General features: G+C 38.4%; 1 protein-coding gene across 1 annotated transcript in view; it reads right to left on the reverse strand.

Moving 5' to 3' along the window:
- Positions 1-357: 357 nt before the first annotated feature.
- Positions 358-27,411, reverse strand: part of esama (endothelial cell adhesion molecule a) — an 83,932-nt gene continuing 56,878 nt past the window's right edge. Inside the window, exons 2-8 of the mRNA XM_073829638.1 lie at positions 15,879-16,021; positions 13,327-13,528; positions 13,033-13,188; positions 12,072-12,194; positions 10,752-10,881; positions 8,524-10,674; positions 358-680 (exon numbers count right to left, since the gene is read on the reverse strand). Coding sequence (XP_073685739.1) covers positions 10,221-10,674; positions 10,752-10,881; positions 12,072-12,194; positions 13,033-13,188; positions 13,327-13,528; positions 15,879-16,021 — 1,208 coding nt within the window. The 3' untranslated portion in view covers positions 358-680; positions 8,524-10,220. The remainder of the gene's footprint in view (positions 681-8,523; positions 10,675-10,751; positions 10,882-12,071; positions 12,195-13,032; positions 13,189-13,326; positions 13,529-15,878; positions 16,022-27,411) is intronic.

A 27,411-nucleotide genomic window follows, 5' to 3' on the forward strand; every position in this document is an offset into this window, starting at 1 on the left:
GGCCCTACGCACACAGCAAGAGTGGTTTATAGACAACTCTGTAAATGGCCTTGAGTGGCCCAGCCAGAGCCTGGGCTTGAACCCAACTAAATATTTCTGGAGAAACTTGAAAATGTGCATCTGCCCTCATCCAACCTGACAGAGGTTTGTGAGAAGAAGAATGGCAGATAATTGCCAAATGCTGATGAGCAATCATATCCCAAAAGTCTTGAGGCTATAAAGGTGCTTCAGCCAAATACTTAAGGGAAAAGCAAACCAAAATAGTCAAGGGTATAAATACTTAAGCAGTTTACTTATTTCAGTTTTTTTATTTTTATTAAATTCACAAAGTTGTGACAATTCTGTTTTTGCTTTGTCAGTAGGGTGTATGGAATGCAGATTGATGAGATTTTTAATTTTTTTTAAGCAGTTTAACATAAGGCAGCAACATAAAACATGAAAAAAAATTAAGGGGTATGAATAATTTCACAAGGCACTGTACATGAAATGACAACAAAAATATATGTTAAATTCAAGACTCTACAGAACATTACCACTATATTACCTTGTACAGTAAATGAACAGACTGCATTTTTACAGCCAGTTTCTTTTAATCAAAAATATGAATACAAAGTGTTTGACAGTAAATGTCCTATGTACAGAACAGTTTGAGGTTGTCCAGTCTGTAGATGACAAATAGGCTAGATTGACATAGTGTTAGAAAGGCCGGGTTAATGCGCATGCGCTACCTTTGACCTGTGCGTATGTGTAGGAGGAGCGAGAATGATTCAGCAGGAAAGTGCAAGGACTGTGCGTGTTGAAGTGTGCGTCACTGAATAAAAGTAAGCTATTTGTTTATCATAATAGTGATAATTGTTAGTTAAACAGTTTATTATGAGTGTGAATATTGTATTCTTCTGTTAGTAAGTGATTTAAGCATTTATCCGAGTTAATTGCGTATCTAGCACGTTAAATGTGCCTTGCCGTCATTATCATAATGACTGAAGTTCTCATGGATAACGTAATAATGCAAACGAACGTCAGATTTGTGTTCTCCTGTATGTTACTGTATATTAGTAACTGGATCGCTGTTAATTTGAAGCTTATGTACACAGTGTTCGTGCCGACGTGCAGTTTATGTAAATTACCTCAGGAACGGTTTTGATAATGAAAGTGTTCGCCATCTCTAACCACAAGGTGGTAGTGTTGTTACGAAGTTTAATTGATGTGTATAAAGTTTAAGTCTCTGATAATAGTTAACCTGAACATTCAATAAGAAGTTAAGCATTTCATGTGAATGTCTTTGGAATAATATTTCTGGAACATTTAACTAAATCTACCTCTTATTCCTTTTGTATTGTAGACCACACACACTCACGCATATAAGCTCAACAAATACCTTTCTAGTAACCTGTAAAGCCCGTGTACAGCTGTGTTGTGTGCATCTTGGTTGGAAATTACTTCTGTGCTAAGAGACATTAAACTCTTTGGACGAAACTGATCAGACCCTGTGTTTTGACTGACACCCCTTGAGGAAAGCTAGATATCACACCTCACCTAATACAGTCCTTTCAGTTTGACTCCAAAACATTGGTCCTTCGAGCCGGATCTGGCATTCCTCATGGACAAAGAATTGATCAGTAGCAACATGCAACCAGAAGAAGCGGCTGCGCCTGTTGTAAGACCTAAACGTCATGTCCATCCTCCTGCATACCTTAAAGACTTTGACCTCACGACTGTACGTCAAAGACAAGTCAGTCAGCCAGTATTCCCTCACACAACACAGCGTTCACAAGGGCTTGGAGATGCTGCAGAGAACATCCCTGCACCTTCTTCTAGAGTATCGAGTCCTGTAAGTCAATTCCCATGGGACACTTTGGATGAATGGCCAGTTGCCTACCAGAAGGAACATTCCTTTCAAAATGTGGATGACACTAACCTGCAGCCACCTTGTGCCAGTTATGCCTCAGTGCAACCTATTCACTATCCTCAGCCTTCTCCATATCACCGTCCATGGGAAGTACAGCAGCCTACTCCACTATCACAGACATCTTACACTACACCGGATAGGCCACCCATGCATCATGAAACTGTATCCTACCATCAAGGGGCCACATTGTCTCCATCAATGCTTCAGCCCACGTATGGTCAGCGACAACAGACAGCCTGCTCAACCGCACCATCCCTGAGGACACCCCAGCCCTTTCCGATTATGACGAGAGGCTCCGCACATATTGTGAATCAGGGGACTGTCTATCAGAATCTGCCCAACCCAGCAGAGGAAAGCACTGTTGATCCTCATAGTGACTCTAACATGCTAGACATTATAGGAAAGATGATGGGTGAACTTCAAATCATGAAAGATCAGATCCTGGCTGCCACACCTATTAGACCACAAAATAATCCAGCCCAGTGGGGTGACTGCAGCTACCAAAGTCCCACTCCTTTGCAGCACCCTGAGGCAACCAGTTTCACTCCTTATCAGAAAAGAGCTCAGCCATTATCCAGTCATCATCCAGAAATTCCTGTCTCTCCTCAGTATTCAAGAACATTGTATGAGCACCCTAGAGAGACCTTTACACGTCCTGAACAGGTGTTTTTCCAGTCCAAGCAGTCCATTGGGCCAAAGCCAACACAGAGATCTCCTTATTCTTTGAATATGACGAATCCTGCAGCACAAGAAATCACATACCGAGGTCCAATGCCAACCATACCATACTTTATCACCAAAGACCCCAGTGAGTTTACACGGTTGAAGATAGCCCTTGAGAACCTCTTACCACGTGATTCCACAGAACTGTTCAGATACCAAATCTTGTTGGATCATCTGAGACTAGATGAAGCACGCTTGGTAGCAGACTCCTACCTCAATTCAGCATCCCCTTACTCAGATACCATGGCTGCTCTGGACGAAAGGTTTGGTCAACCGCACAAGTTGGCACTAAAGAAGATAGCCAAAGTGATGGATTCCCCAGACATCAGGCGGGGTGATACTGAGGCATTTGACAAGTTTGCATTGCAGATAAGGGCTCTAGTTGGTATGTTGCAGACACTTGGCGATAAAGGTGAAGCCGAGCTTCAATGCGGGTCACATGTAGAGAGACTACTGAGTAAGTTACCTGTTGAGATGAGATCAGGATTCCGAAGACAGATGTACCACCGTCCTGGATCAGTGTATAACCTTCGTGAATTCTCTGAGTGGTTGCAGTATGAGGCCTGGTGCCAGAGCAGTGAAGCACAGGTCAGTTACAAAGGCCAGAGAGTGGAGCAGAAATCAGAGCGCAGACGAGAAACAAACCCAGCTGCCCGTTCAGCCACCATCCTCCATGGAGCTAATGACACTGTTGTGTTGGCACCTGCTGAGCCATCTCAAGCCAAGCCAGCTAGAGTGGAGACCAAAGTTCCACCTAAAGCCTTTTGCCCCTACTGTGATAAAGAGGACCATTATCTCAGTCAGTGTGCCACCTTCAAGTCCTTCAGTAAGCAACAAATGATAGACTGGATCAAAACTAATCATCGTTGCTGGCGTTGTGGGCGGACCCACCAGGCAGCTCAGTGCACACTTAAGAAGCCTTGCAGTATCTGCCGTGGAAAGCATCTGCAAATCTTGCATGAGGTCAACACAAAGGGTACCAAAGAAGATTCCTGCCTTGTCAGCTCAACTGCTGAGACCCTATACTTGGATAGACCTACTGATTGCAGACGTGTTCTCCTCAAAGTCATCAGAGTCTTGCTACGCTATGGAGGTAAGACACTCGACACCTATGCCGTCATGGATGACGGGTCTGAGCGGACTATACTTCTCCCTGCTGCCGCCCAGGAGCTCGGAATACAAGGCCAAGCTGAAAGCATAGCTTTGCGGACAATTCGCCAAGAGGTGCAGACTGTCAGTGGTGCATCAGTTTCCTTTCACATATCTCCTGCAGATCAGCCTAAGAAGATGTTTAAGATTGCCGCAGCATTCACCGCCAAACGCCTTGGTCTGGCTAACCATTCGTATCCTTTGAGCATACTTAAGAGATACAAGCACCTGAAAGATCTTCCCCTGCAAGCCTTTGAAAGGGTATGTCCTCTACTGCTCATTGGGGCTGATAATACCCACCTGATAACACCAATACAACCTGTCCGTCTTGGCCCACCTGGTGGTCCCGCTGCCATCAAGACAAGGCTTGGATGGACCCTGCAGGGACCAGTCAGGCTCCTGGAGACTCAGTTACAGCCACAACAGTGTCTTTTCTTGTCTCTTACCCCTGCAGAATTGGAACTCAAACGAGATGTTGAGAAATTATGGCAACTCGATGTTCTGCCCTTTCGATGTGAGAAGCAGGTCACGAGATCCAGGGAGGATCGCCAAGCCATTAACCTTTTAGAGACCAGGACGTCTCGGGTGGAGGTAAATGGGATATTACGCTATGCGACACCCTTGCTGCGCAAGAAGGATTTCCCCTTTTTCAGTGCTCCAAAGGAGGCAGTAATGCCAAGCCTCAGGAATATGGAGCGACGACTGATCCAAACTCCAGAGAAAGCAGCTGTATACAGCACTGAGATAGAGAAGTTGGAACGGAGTGGTGCAGCTTCTAAACTCATTACAGATGGAGGTACTGGAACAGGAGAGTCTTGGTACATCCCACACCATTTAGTCAGCCATAATGGTAAGGACCGTGTTGTGTTCAACTGTTCCTTTCAGTATAAAGGATTGAACCTGAATGATTTCCTGTTGCCTGGTCCAACCCTGAGCCCCTCTCTCCTGGGTGTCTTACTTCGCTTTAGAGAACATAGCGTAGCCATCAGCGGTGACATCCGTGGGATGTTTCACCAGGTCCTGCTGTTACCTGAGGACAGGCCCCTCCTGCGCTTTCTCTGGCGTGGCATGAGACGAGATGAACCACCAGATGTTTACGAATGGCGAGTACTGCCGTTCGGCACCACGTGCAGTCCATGCTGTGCATCCTTCGCCCTTCAAAGACATGTCTTGTCGCACAGCACTCCAGATGAAGATGTGAGACATTCCGTGGAGAGATGCTTCTATGTGGATAACTGTCTCCAGAGCTTACCATCTGCTCAAGAGGCAAGACAGTTACTGGACAAACTTCGTGAGCTGCTGGCAACTGGAGGGTTCGATATTCGTCAGTGGGCCAGCAATGTGCAAGAAGTCGTCAATCACTTGCCAACAGAAGCCAGATCTTCGAAGCTAGAACTGTGGCTTGCACATGATAAAGTAGATCCACGTGAATCAACCTTGGGACTGAGCTGGCACTGTGAGTCAGACAACCTAGGATTCAAGCACAGACCCGTTGATTATGGAGCTCTGACAATGCGGAACATATATCGTGTGCTAGCGAGTCAGTATGATCCCCTTGGTATCATTCTTCCCTTCACAACTCGTGCAAAGCTGATTGTCCAGCAGCTCTGGGCAAAGAACAGAAACTGGGATGACCCACAGCTTCCTGAGGACCTTCAACGAGCATGGAAAGTGTGGGAAGCTGAGCTTCAGTATTTACCTCATGTAGTACTTCCTAGATGCTACACCCCATCCAAAATGGACCACCCTGCAGTCACACATGAGATACACATCTTTACTGATGCTTCAGAGAAAGCGTACGGGGCAGTCACTTACCTACGCTCTGAAGATCCTAGTGGGAGAATACACCTTTCCTTTCTCCTGGCCCGGTCCCGTGTTGCCCCACGTAAGCAGTGCTCAATACCCAGACTGGAGTTGTGTGCTGCTCTTGTAGGAGCGCAGTTGGCCAAACTTGTTACAAATGAGCTTACCTTGAAGGTCCAGAAAGTCACTTTCTGGACAGATTCAACAACTGTCCTCCACTGGCTACATTCCGAATCATGCCGCTTCAAGGTATTTGTGGGTAACAGAGTGGCGGAGATTCAAGAATTAACAGACCTAAAGGCATGGCGCTACATCGACTCCGCCAGGAATCCTGCGGACGATATCACCCGAGGTAGGAATCTGAAGGACCTTACTGAAAGCAATCGATGGACCCAGGGACCAGAATTCCTCCTCCAACCTCAAAGTAATTGGCCATCACCCCCAGCCATGCACAGCCTGGAATCTGATAATAATGAGGAGCTAAAGCGAGGTACTTTCTGTGGCATGATTAATTCAGCACCACAGAATGCAGATGGTAGCAAATTTAGCACCTGGAAAGACTTGGTTGAATCGGTGGCACAGGAGCTGCATGGGGCGGCAGAACAGAGTGGTTCTCCTCCAGCCAGTACTTACCAAGATGCTGAGCTGATTGCACTGAGAAAGGCCCAAATGGACAGTTTTCCCGATGACTATCAGCTATTAAAGAGTAGTAAGCCTGTTCATTCTAACAGTCGACTCCTTTGCCTCTCTCCAGAGTTCGATGAAGCCAGCGATCTAATCCGAGTTGGAGGACGATTGAGACGCACAGAGGGTCTTGATCCTGACGCAGTACACCCAATTGTATTGGATCCCAATCATCCCAACACCCGTTTACTCATCAAAGATTATGATACCCGCCTTTGCCATCCAGGATCGGAACGAGTGTTTGCAGAGCTACGCCGAAGGGTATGGATCTTGAGAGGCAGAGAAGCTGTAAAGAAACACCAGCGAACATGCCTTGAATGCTGTAAATGGAGGTCAAAGCCAGCTTCACAGAAAATGGTAGATCTTCCTCCATCTCGACTTCGATTATTTAAACCAGCATTCCATTCAACTGGAATGGATTGTTTTGGACCCTTAATGGTCAAAGTGGGACGTCGAACAGAGAAGCGATGGGGCCTTTTATTCAAATGCATGACCACTCGGGCTGTGCACCTCGAGGTCCTGACATCGATAGACAGTGATGCCTTTCTCATGGCATTGCGACGGTTCATAGCTCGACGTGGGAAACCCGCAGAGTTATATTCGGACCAAGGCACCAACTTCCGAGGGGGTGAGACAGAGCTTAAAGAGGCATTTCATCAGCTCAGTCAGGATCTACAGCAGCGGCTAGCTAAGCAACAGATCAGCTTTCATTTCAATCCTCCCTCTGCTCCACACTTTGGAGGTGTGTGGGAACGAGAGATTCGTTCAGTCAAGGCTGCACTTTACACCACCCTGGGATCAGAAACAGTGACCGAAGAAGTTCTTCAAACTGTCCTCACAGAAATCGAGGCCATCTTAAATGCCAAACCACTTGGGTACGTATCAGCGGACATTGCTGATTTAGATCCGATCACCCCAAACTGTCTTCTGATGGGGCGGCCAGACAGTTCCCTGCCCCAAGTTATCTATCCAGTATCTGAACTTCTTGGAAGACGGAGATGGAGGCATTCACAGGTGTTGGCTGACAGATTCTGGACAGCCTTCATAAAGCACTACTTACCAGGATTGCAAACCAGAGGGAAGTGGCATCATCCATCAGCAAACATCAAACCTGGAACAGTCGTTATGTTGGTTGACCCCCAGATGCCTCGCTCATTCTGGCAGATTGGTAGAGTACTGAATGTCTTCCCTGGGGCCGATAATCGTGTACGAACAGCGGAGATACAGATAAAGGACAGAGTTTACACAAGGCCAATAACCCGCCTAGTTGTACTGCCAGAAATCCCTGATGAGGTGGACAACATTCCTGTCAGTGACTGAGACTGTACAATGTCGGCCTTTCAATCGTGCAAATTTGGACCCAAATTTGGGGGCGGCAGTGTTAGAAAGGCCGGGTTAATGCGCATGCGCTACCTTTGACCTGTGCGTATGTGTAGGAGGAGCGAGAATGATTCAGCAGGAAAGTGCAAGGACTGTGCGTGTTGAAGTGTGCGTCACTGAATAAAAGTAAGCTATTTGTTTATCATAATAGTGATAATTGTTAGTTAAACAGTTTATTATGAGTGTGAATATTGTATTCTTCTGTTAGTAAGTGATTTAAGCATTTATCCGAGTTAATTGCGTATCTAGCACGTTAAATGTGCCTTGCCGTCATTATCATAATGACTGAAGTTCTCATGGATAACGTAATAATGCAAACGAACGTCAGATTTGTGTTCTCCTGTATGTTACTGTATATTAGTAACTGGATCGCTGTTAATTTGAAGCTTATGTACACAGTGTTCGTGCCGACGTGCAGTTTATGTAAATTACCTCAGGAACGGTTTTGATAATGAAAGTGTTCGCCATCTCTAACCACAAGGTGGTAGTGTTGTTACGAAGTTTAATTGATGTGTATAAAGTTTAAGTCTCTGATAATAGTTAACCTGAACATTCAATAAGAAGTTAAGCATTTCATGTGAATGTCTTTGGAATAATATTTCTGGAACATTTAACTAAATCTACCTCTTATTCCTTTTGTATTGTAGACCACACACACTCACGCATATAAGCTCAACAAATACCTTTCTAGTAACCTGTAAAGCCCGTGTACAGCTGTGTTGTGTGCATCTTGGTTGGAAATTACTTCTGTGCTAAGAGACATTAAACTCTTTGGACGAAACTGATCAGACCCTGTGTTTTGACTGACACCCCTTGAGGAAAGCTAGATATCACACCTCACCTAATACAGTCCTTTCAGTTTGACTCCAAAACACATAGATTGACATAGATTGACATGGGTACAGGCAATAAAACATTTCTAATAAAATAAAGTGAAATAGTTTGTGCTTGAAAAACAGTCAGTTGCACTGTCGAGTACATACAATACAACATACTTAAAAAAAAAAAAAATACAGCAGTTGCTTAAAAAGCAAAATGTGGTAAAATAAAATAAAAAAATACATGGTTTTTGGCATATTAACAAATACGCTATTGTGATTTATCGTTTAGTCTGCTATACTTAAAGTGACCATGAAATGCCATTTTACTTTCGCAATATATCTTTCTGAGTAAAACAGGATGTTCAGTGACGTGCATTAAGAACATAAATAGGGTCAATTTTGAGTTCATGTTGAGTTCAAAACTAGAATCCCCTCATCAACAACCATCGAACAGGAACTCTTTGGTCTTGTATCCAGTATACCAGAAAAATCATGAACTAATTTGTTGCGAAATTTTAAAATTCGCAGCAAAATTATGAAATGACCACAGAGAAATAAATACCTTATTTACAGTAAGGTAAAGGAATGTATATAATAATAGTTTACATATTCAATACAATACATTAGTTTTAAAATATCATCATGGGGTATACAGAAACACTATATAAATTAAGATACCGCCAAGTTCTACACTTCTAAATTTAAAAAAAACCTAGCACACAAATTCTAAGAGATAACAACGCGGGTTTATTTCTAAACATTTGGCCAAAAACATTTAAAGGCAAATATAACAACTTAATATGTCACATTTTAAGTGATATCCTCGACATTCCCTTTAACAGATGCTGCTACCCTGTGACCCTGGACCGCAAAACCAGTCATATTTTTTTGAAATTGAGACTTATACACCAAATAAGCTTTCCATTGATGTATGGTTTGTTAGGATAAGACAATATTTGGCCGAGATACAACCGTTTTAAAATCTGGAATCTGAGGTTGCAATTAAAAAATTTAAAAATTGAGAAAAAGCTGTCCAAATAAAGTTCTTAGCAATGCACATTACTAATCCAATTTTTTTTTAAAGTTTTAATACATTTATGGTAAGAAATTTACAAAATGTCTTTATGGAACATCTTTACTTAATATCCTAATGATTTTTGGCATAAAAGAAAATTGTATTTTGACCCATACAATGTATTTTTGCCTATTGCTACAAATATACCCATGCTACTTATGACTGGTTTTGTGGTCCAAACAAAATAGCTTACTTCCGCATTGCAGAATACATCAAGACCGCATATGTATTAAACACAGTAAACGTAATTATTCATGTGGAGTGTCTGTAAATAATATGGAATAGACCTTTCATTTGTTTTCATCAAGGCAAGTTAGCATCTTTAGTTTGCAAAAGAACAATCAGTAAAGCAGTAACAACAAAAAGAACACAAAAAAGTTAGTTTTTTTGGTCATTGTCTTTTTCTGTTGATCAAGTTCCACTTTATAGAAAGTAGAGGCTTTTCTGTAATACTTTGAACAGTAAAAAAACTATAAAACAATAAAATGAGCATCTTTACATATATTTGCTTACATTTTTTATATTTAAAATGTAAATAAAGAAAATTACATCATACGGTTTCCATACAGAGGCAATAAGCTTATCGATTCCAATTCATCCTTTCTAATGTGCTTGAGTTTGTGGGACCGCAGACATGATGTCTCTTTTTCTCTTTAGAGATTTAGCAGAAATGGTCTTACACCAGAGAGCCAGCCTGGTTTTGCGCTGGCACCATAATGGGTACCCCTCCCATGCGGGAGATGTTGGCAGCAGTTACGGTTGTGGGCAGCACGGGCGGACGTGGAATCTGAGGCTGGGCAAAGGCTGGCCGGGGCACTGAGGTGTGCTGGGAGCTTCCATTGGTGCTGGGGGGTCCCGAGGGTCCACGGGGCAGGCTGGGGTTGGTGTTGTAGCCTGGCAATGAGCGCTCCAGGGTGGAGTCAGCTGGAGGCTGGGAGCGGTAGCCGGCTGTGCTGCCAGTGGCTGTGAGGATGGACGCGGTGTCGGACTGAGGGTAATGGTGGTGGTTCTGGGTGTCTCGTGGGTAAGTGCTGGTGTGAATGGAGGATAGAGTGCCGTTTTTAGAAATTATGTCAGATCCAGTGCCACTCTTGGCCCATGAGACGCGCTTGGGAGCCTGAGCATCTTCTCTGTAACATAAAAAAACACTTAGTGTCTATGCAAGTTAGAAATGAGTAAATCAATTAATAAATCACAATGATCATACTTGATTTCATTGGCCAAATCTTCCTCAGCGTCTTTCCGTCTTGTCCATAAGAAGATGAGGAAGACAATGATCAGGACGAGAGCCACAATACAACCAACCGTAACACCAGCGATCATCCCAGCATTAGTCGCTGTGCAATAGGAAAAGGAAAAATTAATCTATGCCTTTTAATTTACAATCTTATTTTTATCTTCAGATGACTTAAATGTCTAATTTATTTCTGAATTTCAGACAATCGTTCAGAAATCATTCTAATATGCAGATTTGCTGCTCAAGAAACATTTCTAATAGTCAGTGTTCAAAACAGTTGTGCGACTGAAATTAATTTCATGTAAACATACGCTACCAGTCAAAAGTTTTTGAACAGTAAGATTTTTTAATGTTTTTTAAAGTCTCTTCTGCTCACCAAGCCTGCATTTATTTAATCCAAAGTACAGCAAAAACAGTACAATTTTAAAATATTTGTACTTTTTAAAATAACTGTTTTCTTTTTATATATTATTATAAAAAAAATGTAATGTATTCCTTTGATCAAAGCTAAATTTTCAGCATAATTTTCAGCATGATCCTTCAGAAATCATTGTAATATGCAGATTTGCTGTTCAAGAAACATTTATTTTTATTATTATTAGTATCAATATTTAAAACAGCTGAATATTTTTTTTAGGATTCTTTGATGAATAGAAAGATCCAAAGATCAGCATTTATCTGGTATAAAAAACGTTTGTAACATTATACAGTATGGAGTCGGTATAGATTTTTTTAAATACTTTTTATTTAGCAAGGATGCTTCAAACTGCTCAAATGTGATGATAAAGACATTTATAATGTTATAAAAGATTTCTATTTCAGATAAATGCTGTTCTTCTGAACCTTCTAGTCATCAAAGAAACCTAACAAAAAATCTACTCAGCTGTTTTCAAAATAATAATAATACAAATGTTTTTTTGAGCAGCAAATCAGAATATAAGAATGATTTCTGAAGGATCATGTGCCTGTAGTAATGATGCTAAAATCCCAGCTTTGAAATCACAGGAATAAATTACATTTTAAAATATATTCAAATAGAAAACACTTCTTTTTAATAGAAAAAGTATTTCAAAATTGTAGTATTTTTGCTGCACTCGTTCAAATAAATGCAGGCTTGTTGAGCAGAATAGAATTCTTAAAAATCTTAAAAACTTTTGACTGGTAGTGTAAATGTCTTTCCTGCTGCTTTTGATTATTTTTTTGATTAATGCATTCCTGCTTATTAAAAGTATTTATTTCTAAATAATTCTGAATGCTTATTTATGTGATGCGCAAACAACAGTTACGTACATGTGATGACCTCCAGGTTGATGTAGCACGTCTCCACTCCTGCAGTGTTGGATGCAGTGCACATGTATTTCCCTGACATATTACTGCTCAGATTGTTCAGTTTTAAAGTTCCTGCCGTTTCATCTATATTTACAAAAAGAATTCAGCCAGAGATTAGAAACATTCAAATATTTAAAACAGAGATCACAGAGTGTCACAGTAACTGATAAAATATTGCTAGCTGAATGCCAGCCATGTTTATCCAATATATCCAGGGATTTGATTCCAGTGACTCAAGAATTACATAACAAAGGTCAACAAATATATGGTTTTAAGGTTTAATCTCAGTCCAAATGCTTCCCTCGTCATGCTTAAGGGATTAGCTCAGTCAAAAATGAGAATTCTGAAATCATTTACTCACCCTTGTGATGTTCAAAACATACATAATTTACCTTTCTCAATGGAATACAAAAGATAAAAGTTATATGAATTTGAAACATCATTAGGGTGAGTACATTTTCATTTTTGGAGAAACATGTTAGGGATAGTTCACCCAAAAATGAAAATTCTGTCATTAATTAAGTCCTTTGTTCATTTTCCGAACACAAATTAAGATATTTTTGATGAAATCCGAAAGTTTTCAGACCATACATAGACAGCAATGCAACTGACACGTTCAAGGCCCAGAAAGGTAGTAAGGACTGATTGTTGACTACCTTTCTGTGCCTTGGACGTTGGTAGTACTACAGCTGTCTATGCAGGGTCAGAAAGTTCTCGGATTTCATCAAAAATATAGTTTTTTTGTTTTTGTGTTCTGAAGATGAATGAAGGTCTTATGGGATTGGAACCAAATGAGGGTGAGGAATTAATGAGAACATTTTCATTTTTCACTGAACCATCCCTTAAAGGCTAATAGAAAGGAGAATGAATACATTATTTCAACATATTTTTGTGTCTTACTTGGACACATAGATAGACTCACTTTGTGCCGGAGGGAAGAAGACCTCTGAGGTGGGGCTGGTCTTGGTCCACTTGTATTCCGGCGCTGGTTTACCATCATTAGAGTTACAAGCCAGAGTGATGTTCCCTTTAAGAGCAGGCCTTCCTTTAACTTGACAAACTGGCACTGAAGGGGGGACTGAAACAAAGACAGGACGGATCACGTGATATTAGAGTCTTTCTGGAAAACGCTGAGCGAAAGGATGGCCTGTGTCACAAAACAAGCATCTGACATCTACATAGACATGTGCAACACAGTGTGGCAGTAAGTACACACCTTTAACATTAAGGGTGATCTCTCCAATGAGTCCTTGGGCATCTGGGATGACGACCTGGCACATGTACTTCCCTGAATCTGATGCTCTGGTGTTGTTAATGTACAGAGACAGGTTCGTGTTGGGCATATTATGCATAAAACCGACTCGACCTGCAAACTGGGAATTGCTACGACTTAAGCCTCCACCGACGTATGAGATGATCTAAAGAAAGACAAAGAAGAGGGTGGGTATTAAATTTCTTTACATTATATATACAGTATATGTGACCCTGAACCACAAAAGCAGTCATAAGTGTCAGTTTTTTGAAACTGAGATTTATAAATTATATGAAAGCCGACGTATATGGTTTGTTAGGATCGGACAATATTTGGCCAAGATGCAACTATTTAATTCTGGAATCTAAGAGTGCAAAAAAATCTAAATATTGAGATCGCCTTTAAAGTTGTCTGAATGAAGTTCTTAGCAATGCATATTACTAATCAAAGCTATGATATATTTATGGTAGGAAATTTACAAAATATCTTAATGGAACATGATCTTTACTTAATATCCTAATGATTTTTGGCCTCTTTGCAAATAAATATTGCTTACTCAAAAGGTTGTAAATTTCAAAACCACTGTATTAAAACACACTGAATGACATAAGATCATCAATCTGTCAGAAGCAGGGATAGAATCTCTCAGTGGACAGGTCTAAAGGATTGATATCAGCTGATCCTTCAGTGTGCAGATTTAATTCCAATTGAAGAAAACGCAGGATAGAGGATTTCACAATCTGCAGATAATACGGTTTCTTACAGAGTAATGAGATGCTGTGTAATGCAAAATGAAAGACAACTGCTGCCAAGAGTGGACATTTCAATCACAGTATTATACTAGGTCTTAAGGTAAGATGGTCTGAGCTTGCAGGCAATATAGATATAGAACATAAAAGACAAAGTGATTCTGTGATGACAATGTTTGTATATGAGCATCCATCCTACATTATTTAACTGAATTAAAATAACAACAAAGTTTTTACATTTTTTTTGTTATAATCAGTCCAGAAGTCTCAGCCATTTAAAAGCCAAATCTTAACATGCACAGATGGTGCTAAATTTTCTGGCATCTGCACAAAAACTAATGAATGAGTGCAAGCCCCCCCCCCATAATACCGCACCATTTGAAAATCTAATTTGGGCTGACATAACATTATCAGATTTCATTATAAATCTATGCTGAATCCCTTCGCCGTACTGCACTGGAAACGTGTTCACATGAGTATTTGAGTATGTGTGATAATGAGGAGCGGGATTTCATCTGTGTGCACTCTTGACCTCTGGAACTCAAGAGCTTGAGTGATCAGGGACAGAGAGTGACCATTATACTGTAATACATCAGCTGCATGTCATGTTACATTCTGAACCACTATGAAAAAAAATCTATCATTATAAATTAATGATTTTTATAGAACTATGAAATCAGATTCAAAACAGACAATATATGCACATGACCCAAGATACTGCACTCCTTATATTGCTCAGCAACCTAGTTAATTAACTATATTGCTTATAAAGTCTTTATTACTGTATGATTATTAGCATTTATATTCCATAGTTTACAGAGTATTATATTTTACAATAATACAGTCTCTCATTTATTAAAAAAATCCCTTAATAATAATAAAAAAAATATAAATATTAGTTTTACTATGACAAACCTAAATTATGTTATTATTATTATTATTACTCCTACATTTTATGTAAATCTGACTACTCATTGTGTACTGTACACAACCTTTGCACTACATAGTTTATTTATATTTATATTTAATTTACAGTCAAAGTAGTTGACTAGGTATGCTTTAAATAAATAAAAGTGACAGAACACACATACACACATACACACATACACACACACACACACACACACACACACACACACACACATACACACATACACACATACACACACACACACACACACATACACACATACATACATATACATATATATATATATATATATATATATATATATATATATATATATATATTATTTAAATAAAAAAATAATGAATTAATTCACTTTTTTTTGCACCAACACTACCAGTCAAAAGTTTTTGGACAGTAATATTTTTAATGTTTTTTAAAGAAGTCTCTTCTGCTCACCAAGCCTGCATATATATATTAAGTCTAAAGTACAGAACAAATCAGATTTAAATCAAATTTAAATAAATTACAATTTAAAATATATTCAAATAGAAAGCAGTCATTTAAATACAAATATTTCACAATATTACTGCTTTTGCTGTATTTTGGATCAAATAAATGCAGGCTTGGTGAGCAGAAGAGACTTCTTAAAAAAAAAAAACATTAAAAACTTTTGACTGGTAGTGTAATTATTTCTAAATTTGTATTAAGTATAAATATTCAATGCTGTCTCTGAATTAATAAGAATAAGATAATATGTTAATAAAATGACATAATCCTGAAGTGTTAAACCATTTTTTAGATGAAGCAAAGCATGTCACACTGCAGTCTGAAAAACAACATATAGGAAAGACAGTCACCATTTCTGTAGTGGTGGACATGTAGTTCCAGACGACCGTATTTTTCTGAATCTCCACGCCAGTGTAAGACGCCTGCAGCACTACTGTTTTTCCTTGGATAACTTCTACATTTTTCTGAGGCAGCTGAAGTTGGGCCAGGTCACCTGGAAAGATAAATAGAGAAAGCAAAAATCAATTTAAATATTACCATTCAACCCATCTGAGTCCAGATGCACTCATTTGAAACCTCAATAAAAGCTCTGAAACATTCAGGAGTGACATACACTCCCCCAAGTGGAGGTAAACAAGCTGAATCCAGCTGTCCTGGTTGTCCGCCTGATCCGCCAGCTTGGCCGGGATGCTTAGGCTCGGCTCCCGGAGAAACAAATACGTGCTACACAGAGACTCATAAGAGAGAATCTGCTTCGAAAATCCTCTTGTCACTTATGATTTCAGATGAAAGTCCGCAGGGAGGAAAAAACTGGGTGACGCAACTGCCGAGCATCTTGTTTTAGGCTTAGCAGACGATACGCGGGAGGGAGAGGGACACTCACAGGCCCACTGCAATGAGCCTCAATGCCACACGTATGTCGAGGGTAAACCCACTAATCCTCAACTAGAATCCTGTTTGTGCTCATCTTTCATACATTTTCTTCTTTCTTACATTGCGGGCGGGTCTTTAACCTGATTATATACTAGCAATATAGTCAAACTGCTTTCATTGACGTTTGCCAAATAAAGCCGTCGCTTAGAGGTTAATTCAGAATTTTAACCTACATGTGGGATGGGATCAAATGGTGAATCGCATTATGAATGTGAAAATCTATGAAAATCTTGATCAACATTTCATTTTAGAGGTCAAAGGGGAAAACTGACTTCTGGTTGTGCCTCTTACAGATTTATCTTGAATTCAGTGTCAGTTTTATTGTTTACCAAAAGAAAAACATCTCTTAATCTTGTGCTCCATTCTGCCTCCCTCTGTCATTTGAGGGCACTGTCAAGGACCAGAGGTCACAGCAGTAGACTGAACTGGTTCCAACTGGACTGTGAAACACTTCTCAGATTAAAATATTTACTATTATATGACTATGTACCATGTATTAATCCTATTTTCTTCGAGGAGGCAAGAGGCAATGCCTCCACAAAATATTGGATGAGAAAAATTTGTAGTACAAAAATCAAACAACACCAATATTACAAATAGTAACATTAAAAAGTGTATAAATCACTTGTTTTTTTTAAAGAAACATTGTCCAGCAGTGACACCAGCCGGTAAAATTACAGCAGGAGTCAGCATCTTTCTCGCCTCCCCTGAGCCCATCAAGTTTTAACAGACCCCCTAAAGCATGCAGTCACCATCGTGATATGATTAGATATGACTGGTTATGATTGGTTCTTATACGATAAATCCTGCCCCCTGTGTGTGTTCTGTGTTCGCGAATTTGTGCATGATCTGTAGAGGTTGACCGTTGTATCGGTTTTAGCCGATTAATCGGCACCGATAGTTGATTGGCGGAGCTATCGGTTATTGGCAAAAATCCATGCCGATATTTATTTAGTTTTAAGATTGATAAAAGCTGTGGAATAGACATATTTTCCCTGGTTAATGTGTAACTTTTCAACATTTTCTGATATTTTTAAATGTTTAAGCTGCTTTTGTTAACATTAATGAGCTATGAACTAACTTCAATGCTCATTATATAATTAATATCAATACATTTTCTTAAAAAGTATTTTAAATGGTAGACCACTATTTTAGTTTCCATTCAGTATCCATTTTAAAAACTATCGGTTGATTAATCGGTATCGGCCAGTGTGGTCCAACCTAGCTATCGGCATCGGTAAAATCCAATATCGGTCGACCTCTAATGATCTGTGCAAGTTTTTAGTGAGTAACCAGCTTGGTGAAATGTAAAGTAGTCTAAATCTCTGTCTGTGACCAATATTTACCGAGCTTTCATGACTGATGATCTGACAAAATAGTCAAAAGTTAACTATTATAAAGAACAGTTAAACATAAGTTCACAAATAAAATAAATTGTTTAAAATATTACTGCCTTGAGTTGTTATTTTGGAATAAATGTAAAATGCTTAAAAACACTTCATGAATAAATAGAATATTGATTACCTTGCTAATGTAATCATGAATTTACATTTGAAAAAAAAAAAAACTTTTGCGGACTTTGAAAACTACATATAATAAATATAACCAATTATTATTTAAATTTACAGTTGCAATCAAAATTATTCAACCCCCTTGACCTACAATACAGAGAGAAGAGAACACAATTTTATGAAAACAGTTCAACAAAGACATCAGTAAACTATTGGAGAAAGTTTGTTAAAAGACATTTGAGTGATTCTGAGAATGTAACATTGATGTATCATGATAAAATTGGCTCTAAACATTCATGTTCAAAATTATTCAACCCCCAAAAGTCAAATTTGTGCAGAATCTTTTATTCTTCAAACCACCAATAAACACTGCTTGGAAGTGCTTAAAAGCTTCTGTCACCTCTCTACTGCAATCTTGGCTCATTCCTCACCTAAAAAGCTTTCAGATCACTGATGATCTTTGGTTTTCACTTTGCCACTACTTTCTCCAAATTCAAGCACATATTTTCAATAAGAATTAAATCTGGAGACTGAACAGGCCACTTAAGAACATTCTACGATGAACCCTGAACCAAGAAAAAGTACATTTGGATGTATACTTTGGGATGGCTGTCCTGCAGGAAAGTCCATTGATCATTAGCTTTAGTTTTTGCACCAAAGGCATCACACTTCTTGTCAAAATGAACCGATACTTCAAAGAATCCATGATGTCCTTCATACTGTCATGATTTTCAAGTTTGACAATAGAGATGGTGTTCTTCTGCTTACAAGCTTTTTTGCACCAGACATACCGCTGATCCATAGGTCCAAAAAGTTCCAGTTTGGTCACATCACTCCATAAAACATTCTTCCAGAACTCCACAGTTCTATCCAAATGAATTTTAGTATGTTCTAGTTGGTCTTTTTGTTCTTCTTGGTCAAGAGTGGTATTCAGCAAGAATAGGGGTTCAATAATTATGACATAGCTGTGTTATTAAAAGAAAATCATAGAACTCCAAAATATTACATTACATATTGACATTATTACTTTTAATATGTCACTAATCTGTTACAGATGCAATTTTTTAAAAGTCCTGGATCTTCAGAAAAGCTTGTATTTGTAAAGTACCTCAGTTTCTGGGGGGTTGAAAGTCCTTGATAAATAAAAGCATTATTATTATTATTATTTTTTATAAATGACCCTAAACTTTTTAATGGTAGCAAATATTAAATATTCTTGATGAGTATTCATGTCTTTCAAACTTGCATTTAATTCATTCATTCTAGTATCCTATCAACTTAATTTGTAAATAAAATATTTAATTACCAGCTTTCTAACAGGAACGCTAGCACTTTAAATCAATAATTTACGACATTCATTCTCAATAACACAAACTTCTAGAACATTTTCCCTAATCTGCATGCTAGGCTACCATACAAAGCATTTTAAGCTCTAAGCAGCTTAGAAGCATGCTTAAAGACAGAAAAAATGATATTATTTTCCATGAACTTTTAGAACAAGAGTTTGACCTTAAATTGCATGACTGCTTGCACACCAGTAGAGGGTAGCAAATGCTATGCAATAAACTCACGAAAAGAAACACCAAATAAGATGATGTTTTGTGTAATTCACAACTGAAAATCCTTCATTCAGGACTTATGACAGATATCCAATGACTCGTGCAGTCAGTCTATGTTTTCACTGCATCTATAATCACTGTGTTTACTGTATGTGCATCTCCCAAAGCGGAGCTTCTGAATCATTAGGTGCATTACCCAGCACTCCCAAGTCTTCTCATCTCTAGATCTCTACTAAAGCCTCAATAAGAGATTAAACCAGTAGCTGATGCTCAGTAGGGAACCTGTGTTCATCAGCCTCTCTCATTAATCAGAGTACTTTTGGGAGTGTTTTTCTCTCTTGTGAGCACAGAGTCTCTCAGATCCACATAAGGATTTTAGCAGTGTTTAAATTTGCTTATTAAACTCACTTATTGGAAGAGCAACCTCAAACAAACGTGACGAACTTTACATGCCACTGGAGGAAAGCATCTGTGCTGTGGATGTAATGTTGGAGTTTAGTAAGCGCCAATTCAAGTGAATGTCCACTGCTAGTTGTTTATAGTCATTTAACAATGATAAATGATTCCTTTGTGAAATGTTTGATGATAAGAATGTGAGAATGACAGAGGGACAAAAAGCGAAGAGCCCATTTCCTGACTCTTCGAGCATCACAGCATCTTCTGATTTAGCTCCTAATGACAAGACATTCCAGTACTGTCCCAATCCCATCAGCCTAATGAGCCTGCAAATGATTTCTGGCATTATAGTCCTTCAAATCGCACATTTGTGTACACAAATGTTTTCGCTGATGCAAATGTGCTTTTGTTTGTTCAGTTGTGAACCCCAGAAAGTTTGAAGGAAAGCTCTGCCGACAGGTAACAGAAACCAGCTCATGTGAAAGTCAAATACTGAATACAGACTTTTATTCTCTGTAAGACTAATGAGAAGAAGCAATAGGTAATATAAATCTGCTCACATCATTCCCACGGGTCTGATCTGAATAATATATGCTAGAGTGGCAAGTCAGAAAAGAGATGGAAAGATCATCAGTTAAGAGGCGCACATACTGAATATGTAATGAGGTGTCATCACCCAAAAACTCATCCAGTAAGTCACAGACATCAGTAATGTCCACTAAAAATTTGATTTTTAATGATTTATAAGCCGTTTTCCTCATTAGGATCAAAAAATGTCCCCTTGACATTTTGAAAAATACTTCAGGTCCCACAAGTTCTTTGGTTTTCCAGCATTTTTGTGTATTTAAAACCCCTTCCAACAATGACTATGATTTTGAGATCCATCTTTTCAGACTGAGGACAACTAAGGGACTCATATGCAACTATTACAGAAGTTTCAAACACTCACTGATGCTCCAGACAAAGAAACATGCATTATAAGAAGGGGGGTGAAAATTTTTTGAATTTGAAGATTAGGGTAATTTAACTTATTTTGTCTTCTGGGAAACATGTAACTATCTTCAGTAGCCTCTGAAGGGCAGTACTAAATGAAAAAATATGATGGCAAAAAAAGAAAAATGTACAAATCTCCATTCGGTTCAAAAGTTTTCACCCCCCAGCTCTTAATGCATGGTTTATCTTTCTGGAGCATCATTGAGCGTTTGAACCTTCTGTAATGACAATTTCCACAAAAACATTAAACAGCAAAACTTTTTTCAACATTGATAATAATAAAAAAAAATTCTTGAGCACCAAATCAGCATATTAGAGTGATTTCTGAAGGATCATTTAACACTGAAGACTGGAGTAATGATGCTGAAAGTTAAGAAAAAATTACATTTTAAGTGATAATAAAATAGAAAACAATCACTTTAAATTATAACAATATTTCACAACATTCCTGTTTTTATGGCATTTTTCATTAAATAAATGCAGCCTTGATGAGCATAAAAGACCATTCAAATATATATATATAAATATAAAAATTAACTACAGAAATGAACAAATACAAATAAAATATATTTCTAATCTAACAACTCACTTTGGTTATAAAAAAGAAGTCACAATTATATACTTGTACTCTGAGATTCTCAAACATATAACATGACTGCATGCAATTCATCTGTGATATGCAAGCGGCAAGTTATTAATTAATATTTTTATGCACCGCGCCTGTTTAACATCAGCTGAGCCTGAAGTTTCTATGTGGAACATTTTGCTGAAACCCATCTAATTTCCAGAATAACCCCATTATTCTAAAGTGCTGCGCTAACATAAATCAAGCTTCTTGATAATTATGCTGTGCATATAGCTTAAGCAAAACAATGGATTTAATGTCCTTCATGGTCTCAGATATTAACCTAGAAGTGAACAAGAAATCAAAAATGACCTTATTTTCCTTTCTTAATAAATGCTTCTGGTCTTAACATGAAAGATTCAGTGAGAAACAATATGTAATAACTAATACAAAACTGACTTTCCTTTATGGGTGACAAGTCCAAACCCTCTCAATTTTAAATCAGAGCCCTCCAACAACCTGCTTTTCACAATCCAGTCAAGTCCTGCTTTAAATTATTGTCTCACTGAACATCCCGTTTCACTCTAAAATATGCCACGTTATGAACGTTATTAAAATAATGTTAACTTCAATGTACAGTGCCTTGCGAAAGTATTCACACCTCCATTTTTTCATGCTTTATGTTGCAGCCTTATGTTAAACTGTTTGTGACAACTTTGCAAATTTATTAGAAATAAAACACTGAAATTATTCCCTTGCAAAAATATTCATACCCTTTTCTGGGACACTTAAAATTGAGCTCAGGAGCATTCATTCATGGCTTTTAAATGTTACCACACTTCGAGTGGAGTTAAACTGTGGCAAATTCATTTTAATGAGTACGATTTGGAAGGGCATACACCTCTCAGAAAAGGTCTAACAACTGAAAATGCATATCAGAGCAAAAACCAAGCCCTGAGGTCAAAATAACTGCCTGTAGAGCTCAGAAACAGGCTTGCGTCAAGGCACAGATCTGGGGAAGAGTTCTGCTGCATCAAAGGTTCACAGAAGCATGTAGCCTCCATTATCCATAATGGAGGAAGCTTGAAACAACCAGGACTATTCCTAGAGCTGGCCAAACTGAGCAATTGATGGAGAAGGGGCTCGGTTATACTGGTGACCAAGAAGCTAATGGTCACTCTAGCTGAGCTCCATGATCATATATACAGATTGGAGAAACCTACAGAAGAACAAACATCATTGCAACACTCCACCGATATGGGCTTTACGGCGGTGTGGCTAAACTCAATCCTCTCCTCAAAAATTGTCATACAAATTGTCACAATTCGGTATTTTGCTTTGTCATTATGGTGTATGGAGTGTAGACTGATGTGGAAAAAGTCATTTAAATCAGTTTAACATAAGGCTGCAACATAACAAAATGTGAAAAAAATGAAGGGGTGTGAATACTTTCGCAAGGCACTGTAAATTATGGGTAACGTGATTCACGGACACATGTACATGGCAGTTTGAGCACACTGTGAGCTTGCTCCCGTGTGTATGCTTATGTGCATGACGGAGATAGAGATGTTGATGCTTTTAATTGCAGGAAAAGCACTATTTATTTTTTGGTGGTTGGCAGTAGGCTCTGATAAAGAGTTCGGGGAAGGCCTTTGATGCATCTGACAGTTTGCGTGGATGTCGGACACTGGGCGGAGGCCAGAACTTCCTGTTTTAAGCCTATCTACACTGCAAAGTTAGGGTTAAAGCATTCCTGTCTTGGGTCTACCCAGTCAGATCTAAGAACGAAGGCCTTTTTAAGATGAGTTAACACCCAAAATGATACAAAATGAGTTAACTGAAAATGACAAATCTAATCTCGAATATAAAGCCTTGATCAGATCAACCTAAGAACTGATGGCCAGGGTGGAGACGTACACAAGCGCTTTGAAGATCTGAGAGATCCACTTATGGTTTTCTTCTTGTCACTGATAAAACCTTTATAAAGTGGTTTCGTAATGAACACTCTGAATGTGGTAGGGAGGATCTTATTTGTCTTCAGGGAAAATTACTAGCTAAGGGGCAGAATTGAAATGTTGAGTAAAGGATACATGCTAATAACAAATCAGCAGTGCAAAACAGTCTCCTTTAAGAATAAAAAGAGACGCACATTTAAACTATTCAATGTTTTTTTAGAAATATACAGTTGAGGTCAAAAGTTTACATACACCTTGCAGAATCTGCAAAATGTTCATTATTTTACCAAAATAAGAGGGAACATACAAAATGCATGGTATTTTTATGTAATACTGCCTACTGTTCTTCAGAAAAATCCTTAAGGTCCCACAAATTCTTTGGTTTTTCAACATTTTTTTGTATTTAAACCTATTCCAACAATGACTGCCTGATTTTGAGATCCATCTTTTCACACTGAGGACACCTGAGGGACTCATATGCAACTATTACAGAAGGTTCAAACGCTCACTGATGCACCAAAAGGAAAAACCATGCATTAAGAGCCAGGGGTGTAAACTTTTGAACATAATGAAGACGTGTAGATTTTTCTAATTTTGCCCAAATTTCATATTTTTTTCATTTAGTACTGCCCTTCAGGCGCTACAGAAGTTACTTACACGTGTCCCAGAAGACAAAATGAGTTAAATTTAAATTCTTAATGCGTTGTGTTTCCTTGAAGCATTAGTGAACATTTGAACCTTCTGTAATACTGTAGTTGCATATGAGCTTGAACATCCGCATTTGTCTTTGAGTTGTGTATAGAGAACTCAGTCAAGGCTGCCCTCTGTCACCTCTTCTTAAAAAAACTCCTTATCTGACAAGAAAACTCTTATTCCCTTGTCTCATTTTGACTTCTCTCTCTCTCTACTGCCATTTCTCTTTCCAATCTCTGCTTCTCCACTCTATTATCTCTCGGTAATTACTGACAATGCTTGCGAGCGGATAGAGAGCATCAGTTCTATCAAACTGTGACTCTGTTTGGTTCATTTGAGAAATATTTGTAAGTCATTAGTTTAATTGCAGAAGTAAGATTGCGTGTTATCCACAATATCTGTGGCGTAACGGAGGGCCGTGAGGGTGGATGTGACGATGAAAAGGAATGATAAGAGTCTCTGCGATCGACTTTAGTGGAGCTCAAGGTTAATTGAAGCATTAATGAGGGTGCAGAGAAAAATGTGGTGAAAAATGGACTGGCAAAGACTATAGAAAGTCTAACTGCATATCAAGACAAAGGAAAAAGTGCGTTCTACAAAGTCAGAATAGGTGAGAAATGGGGTGGAAAGAAAAACTGATATATTATGCACCTTCTTCAATGTGGAAGTAAGCCTATGGGTGAGACTTCCGGTTCATTAGCTGCTATACGGAGAGAAGAGTAACGTATGGTAAATGGTAAAACTGTGTGCATTACAAATCAGTGTGCTCATAATTAACATAATACATTAAAATAATATGGTAAGACATACCAATTTGCAATATCAAGCTGCAAAACAAGCTGTTTTGTACAGTTAAAAATATCTGGATGCGGATGAGACCGGAAGCCGGACCAATGAAGTTTACAAATGGCCACTCTTTTTAACAGGTTGAAATGCAACCTGTACATTTTCTTCGGATTCACCAAAATCAACAACAAAATCCCACATATGCTGATCTGCAACCAGTTATGCTTGTTCTTTAAATTATTGATGTTTCAAGTTGGCTGAGAAACACAGGACTGACACTGACATACTGTATGGGGTAATGCTGGAAGTGAAGACAGAGTCTAAGTCCAGTGTATTCCTGTTTCCTTCTTTCCTGTTTCCTGTGCATTGTGTTAAAACAGGGTTACAGGAAAGAGAGCTGGGCCAGATAAGACAAAAACTGGGACACACTCCAACAGCACATAACGGATGCAGGGTCACACACACACACACACACACACACACCTGCATCTCCATCTAAGATCCTGAAATAACTTCAATATGAGCTCTTGTCGCCCCTGCATCAATCGCTAGGCTCAGGATGCTCCTCTGGCACAGGTCTGATCGCTTCAACACAGTGACTGACAGCTGGGAGTCAAATCTGTACAATACTGAGAGGTGGCAGGTGATGCAATCTGTCCAGGAGACACTGGATTAACATGATGAATTGTGCTAGGATTACCCTGTGTTTTACAGGAGCTGCAAAATATGATCATCTGTGGCACACAAACCTTGCGCCTTTAATCTAATTCAGAGAGACAGTCTATCATTTAAACTGTTAAACTGTTAAGGCTGTATTAATCAAACCTCATGAGTGACAGATAATGAAAAAGCCCATATTAATACAGTGCATCGAATACATTAAGACCTGTAGGTGTTTGATGCACTAAATTGATCAAAAGTGACATTAAATAGGCCTACCTTGTCAAATATGTTACTAAAATTGTTCAATTAAATTGTTTACGACATTGATAATATGAAATGCTTCTTAAGCATCAATCAGAATATTAAAATGATTTCTGAAGGATTATGTGACACTGAAGACTGAAGTAATGATGCTGAAAATTCAGCTTTGCATTACATGAATAATTTATATTTTAAAATCTTTTTAAATGAAAAAATGTTATGTTAAATTGTAATAATATTTCACACTATTGCTGTATTTTCTATCAAATAGAAACAAAAAATATCTTACCAATTCCAGTATCTTGTATTTTATATTTTGAACAATATATAAACGTTTAGACCTTGCAGAATTTACAAAATGTTCATTATTTTATCAAAATAAGAGGGATCATACAAAATGCATGTTATTTTTTTTATTTAGTACTGACCTGAATAAGATATTTCACATAAAATACATTTACATATAGTCCACAAGAGAAAATAATAGTTGAATTTATTAAAATTACCCTGTTCAAAAGTTTACATACACTTGATTCTTAATGCTAAGTTGTTATCTAAATGATCCATAGCTGTGTTTTATTTTATTTTTTTTTGGTGATAGTTGTTCATGAGTCTCTTGTTTGCCCTGAACAGTTAGACTGCCTGCTGTTCTTCAGAAAAATCCTTCAGGTCCCACAAATTCTTTGTTTTTCAAAACATGAAAAGATGGATCTCAAAATCAGACAGTCATTGTTGGAAAGGGTTTAAATACACAAAAATGCTGAAAACCCAAATAATTTGTGGGACCTGAAGGATTTTTCTGAAGAACAGCAGGCAGTTTAACTGTTCAGGACAAACAAGGGACTCATAAACAACTATCACCAAACAAACAAAAAAGATCACTAAATAAAAAGTAAGTAATAAATAAAAAATAATATGCATTTTGTATATCCCTCGTATTTTCGTAAAATAATTAACATTTTGCAGATAAGGTGTGTGTAAACTTGACTTCAACTGTATAATTTTCATATTACATGGTGTTACATAATGACATCTACTGTATATGTAGTGAATCATGATGCAATTCCTTTGTGTACTGTACATCTTCTGAAAATACAGCTGCAAGCGAAGTATGCCAAACTATGCCCATCTTGCATAAGTAAAATGAAGAAAAATTATGCATTTCATAATTAAGCCACATGCTGAAGACTAATGTCCAAAAACTAATTACCCATCTATGAAGACAAACTAATTACCATAAAGCTCCGGCCCTCTAAATCTTATGGAAAACAGTGCAGATAAATCAATGAGACCAAAGCCTTATCTCTACACTCTGCAGAGCTAGTGTATCAGGGAAAGAGATACGGTGCAGTCTAGGATGGATGCGGTTTATCAGACTGAGTTTGAGAAGCAGTATAGACTTTTCGATTAAGACTTGCACTTCAACGCGGTTCTTATACGTCAGATGCTTGACCACAGCAGTAGATAAAGCTTCTCTGGTAGGCTGAGTGAGGCATTAATCTTAATTTGACGTGAGAACCGATAAAACAAATGTTTGTTGAGCTGAATAAAGAATCAGACGGGCCAAA

Source organism: Garra rufa, chromosome 23, assembly GCF_049309525.1.
Source record: "Garra rufa chromosome 23, GarRuf1.0, whole genome shotgun sequence".
In the NCBI taxonomy this organism is placed as follows: domain Eukaryota; kingdom Metazoa; phylum Chordata; class Actinopteri; order Cypriniformes; family Cyprinidae; genus Garra; species Garra rufa.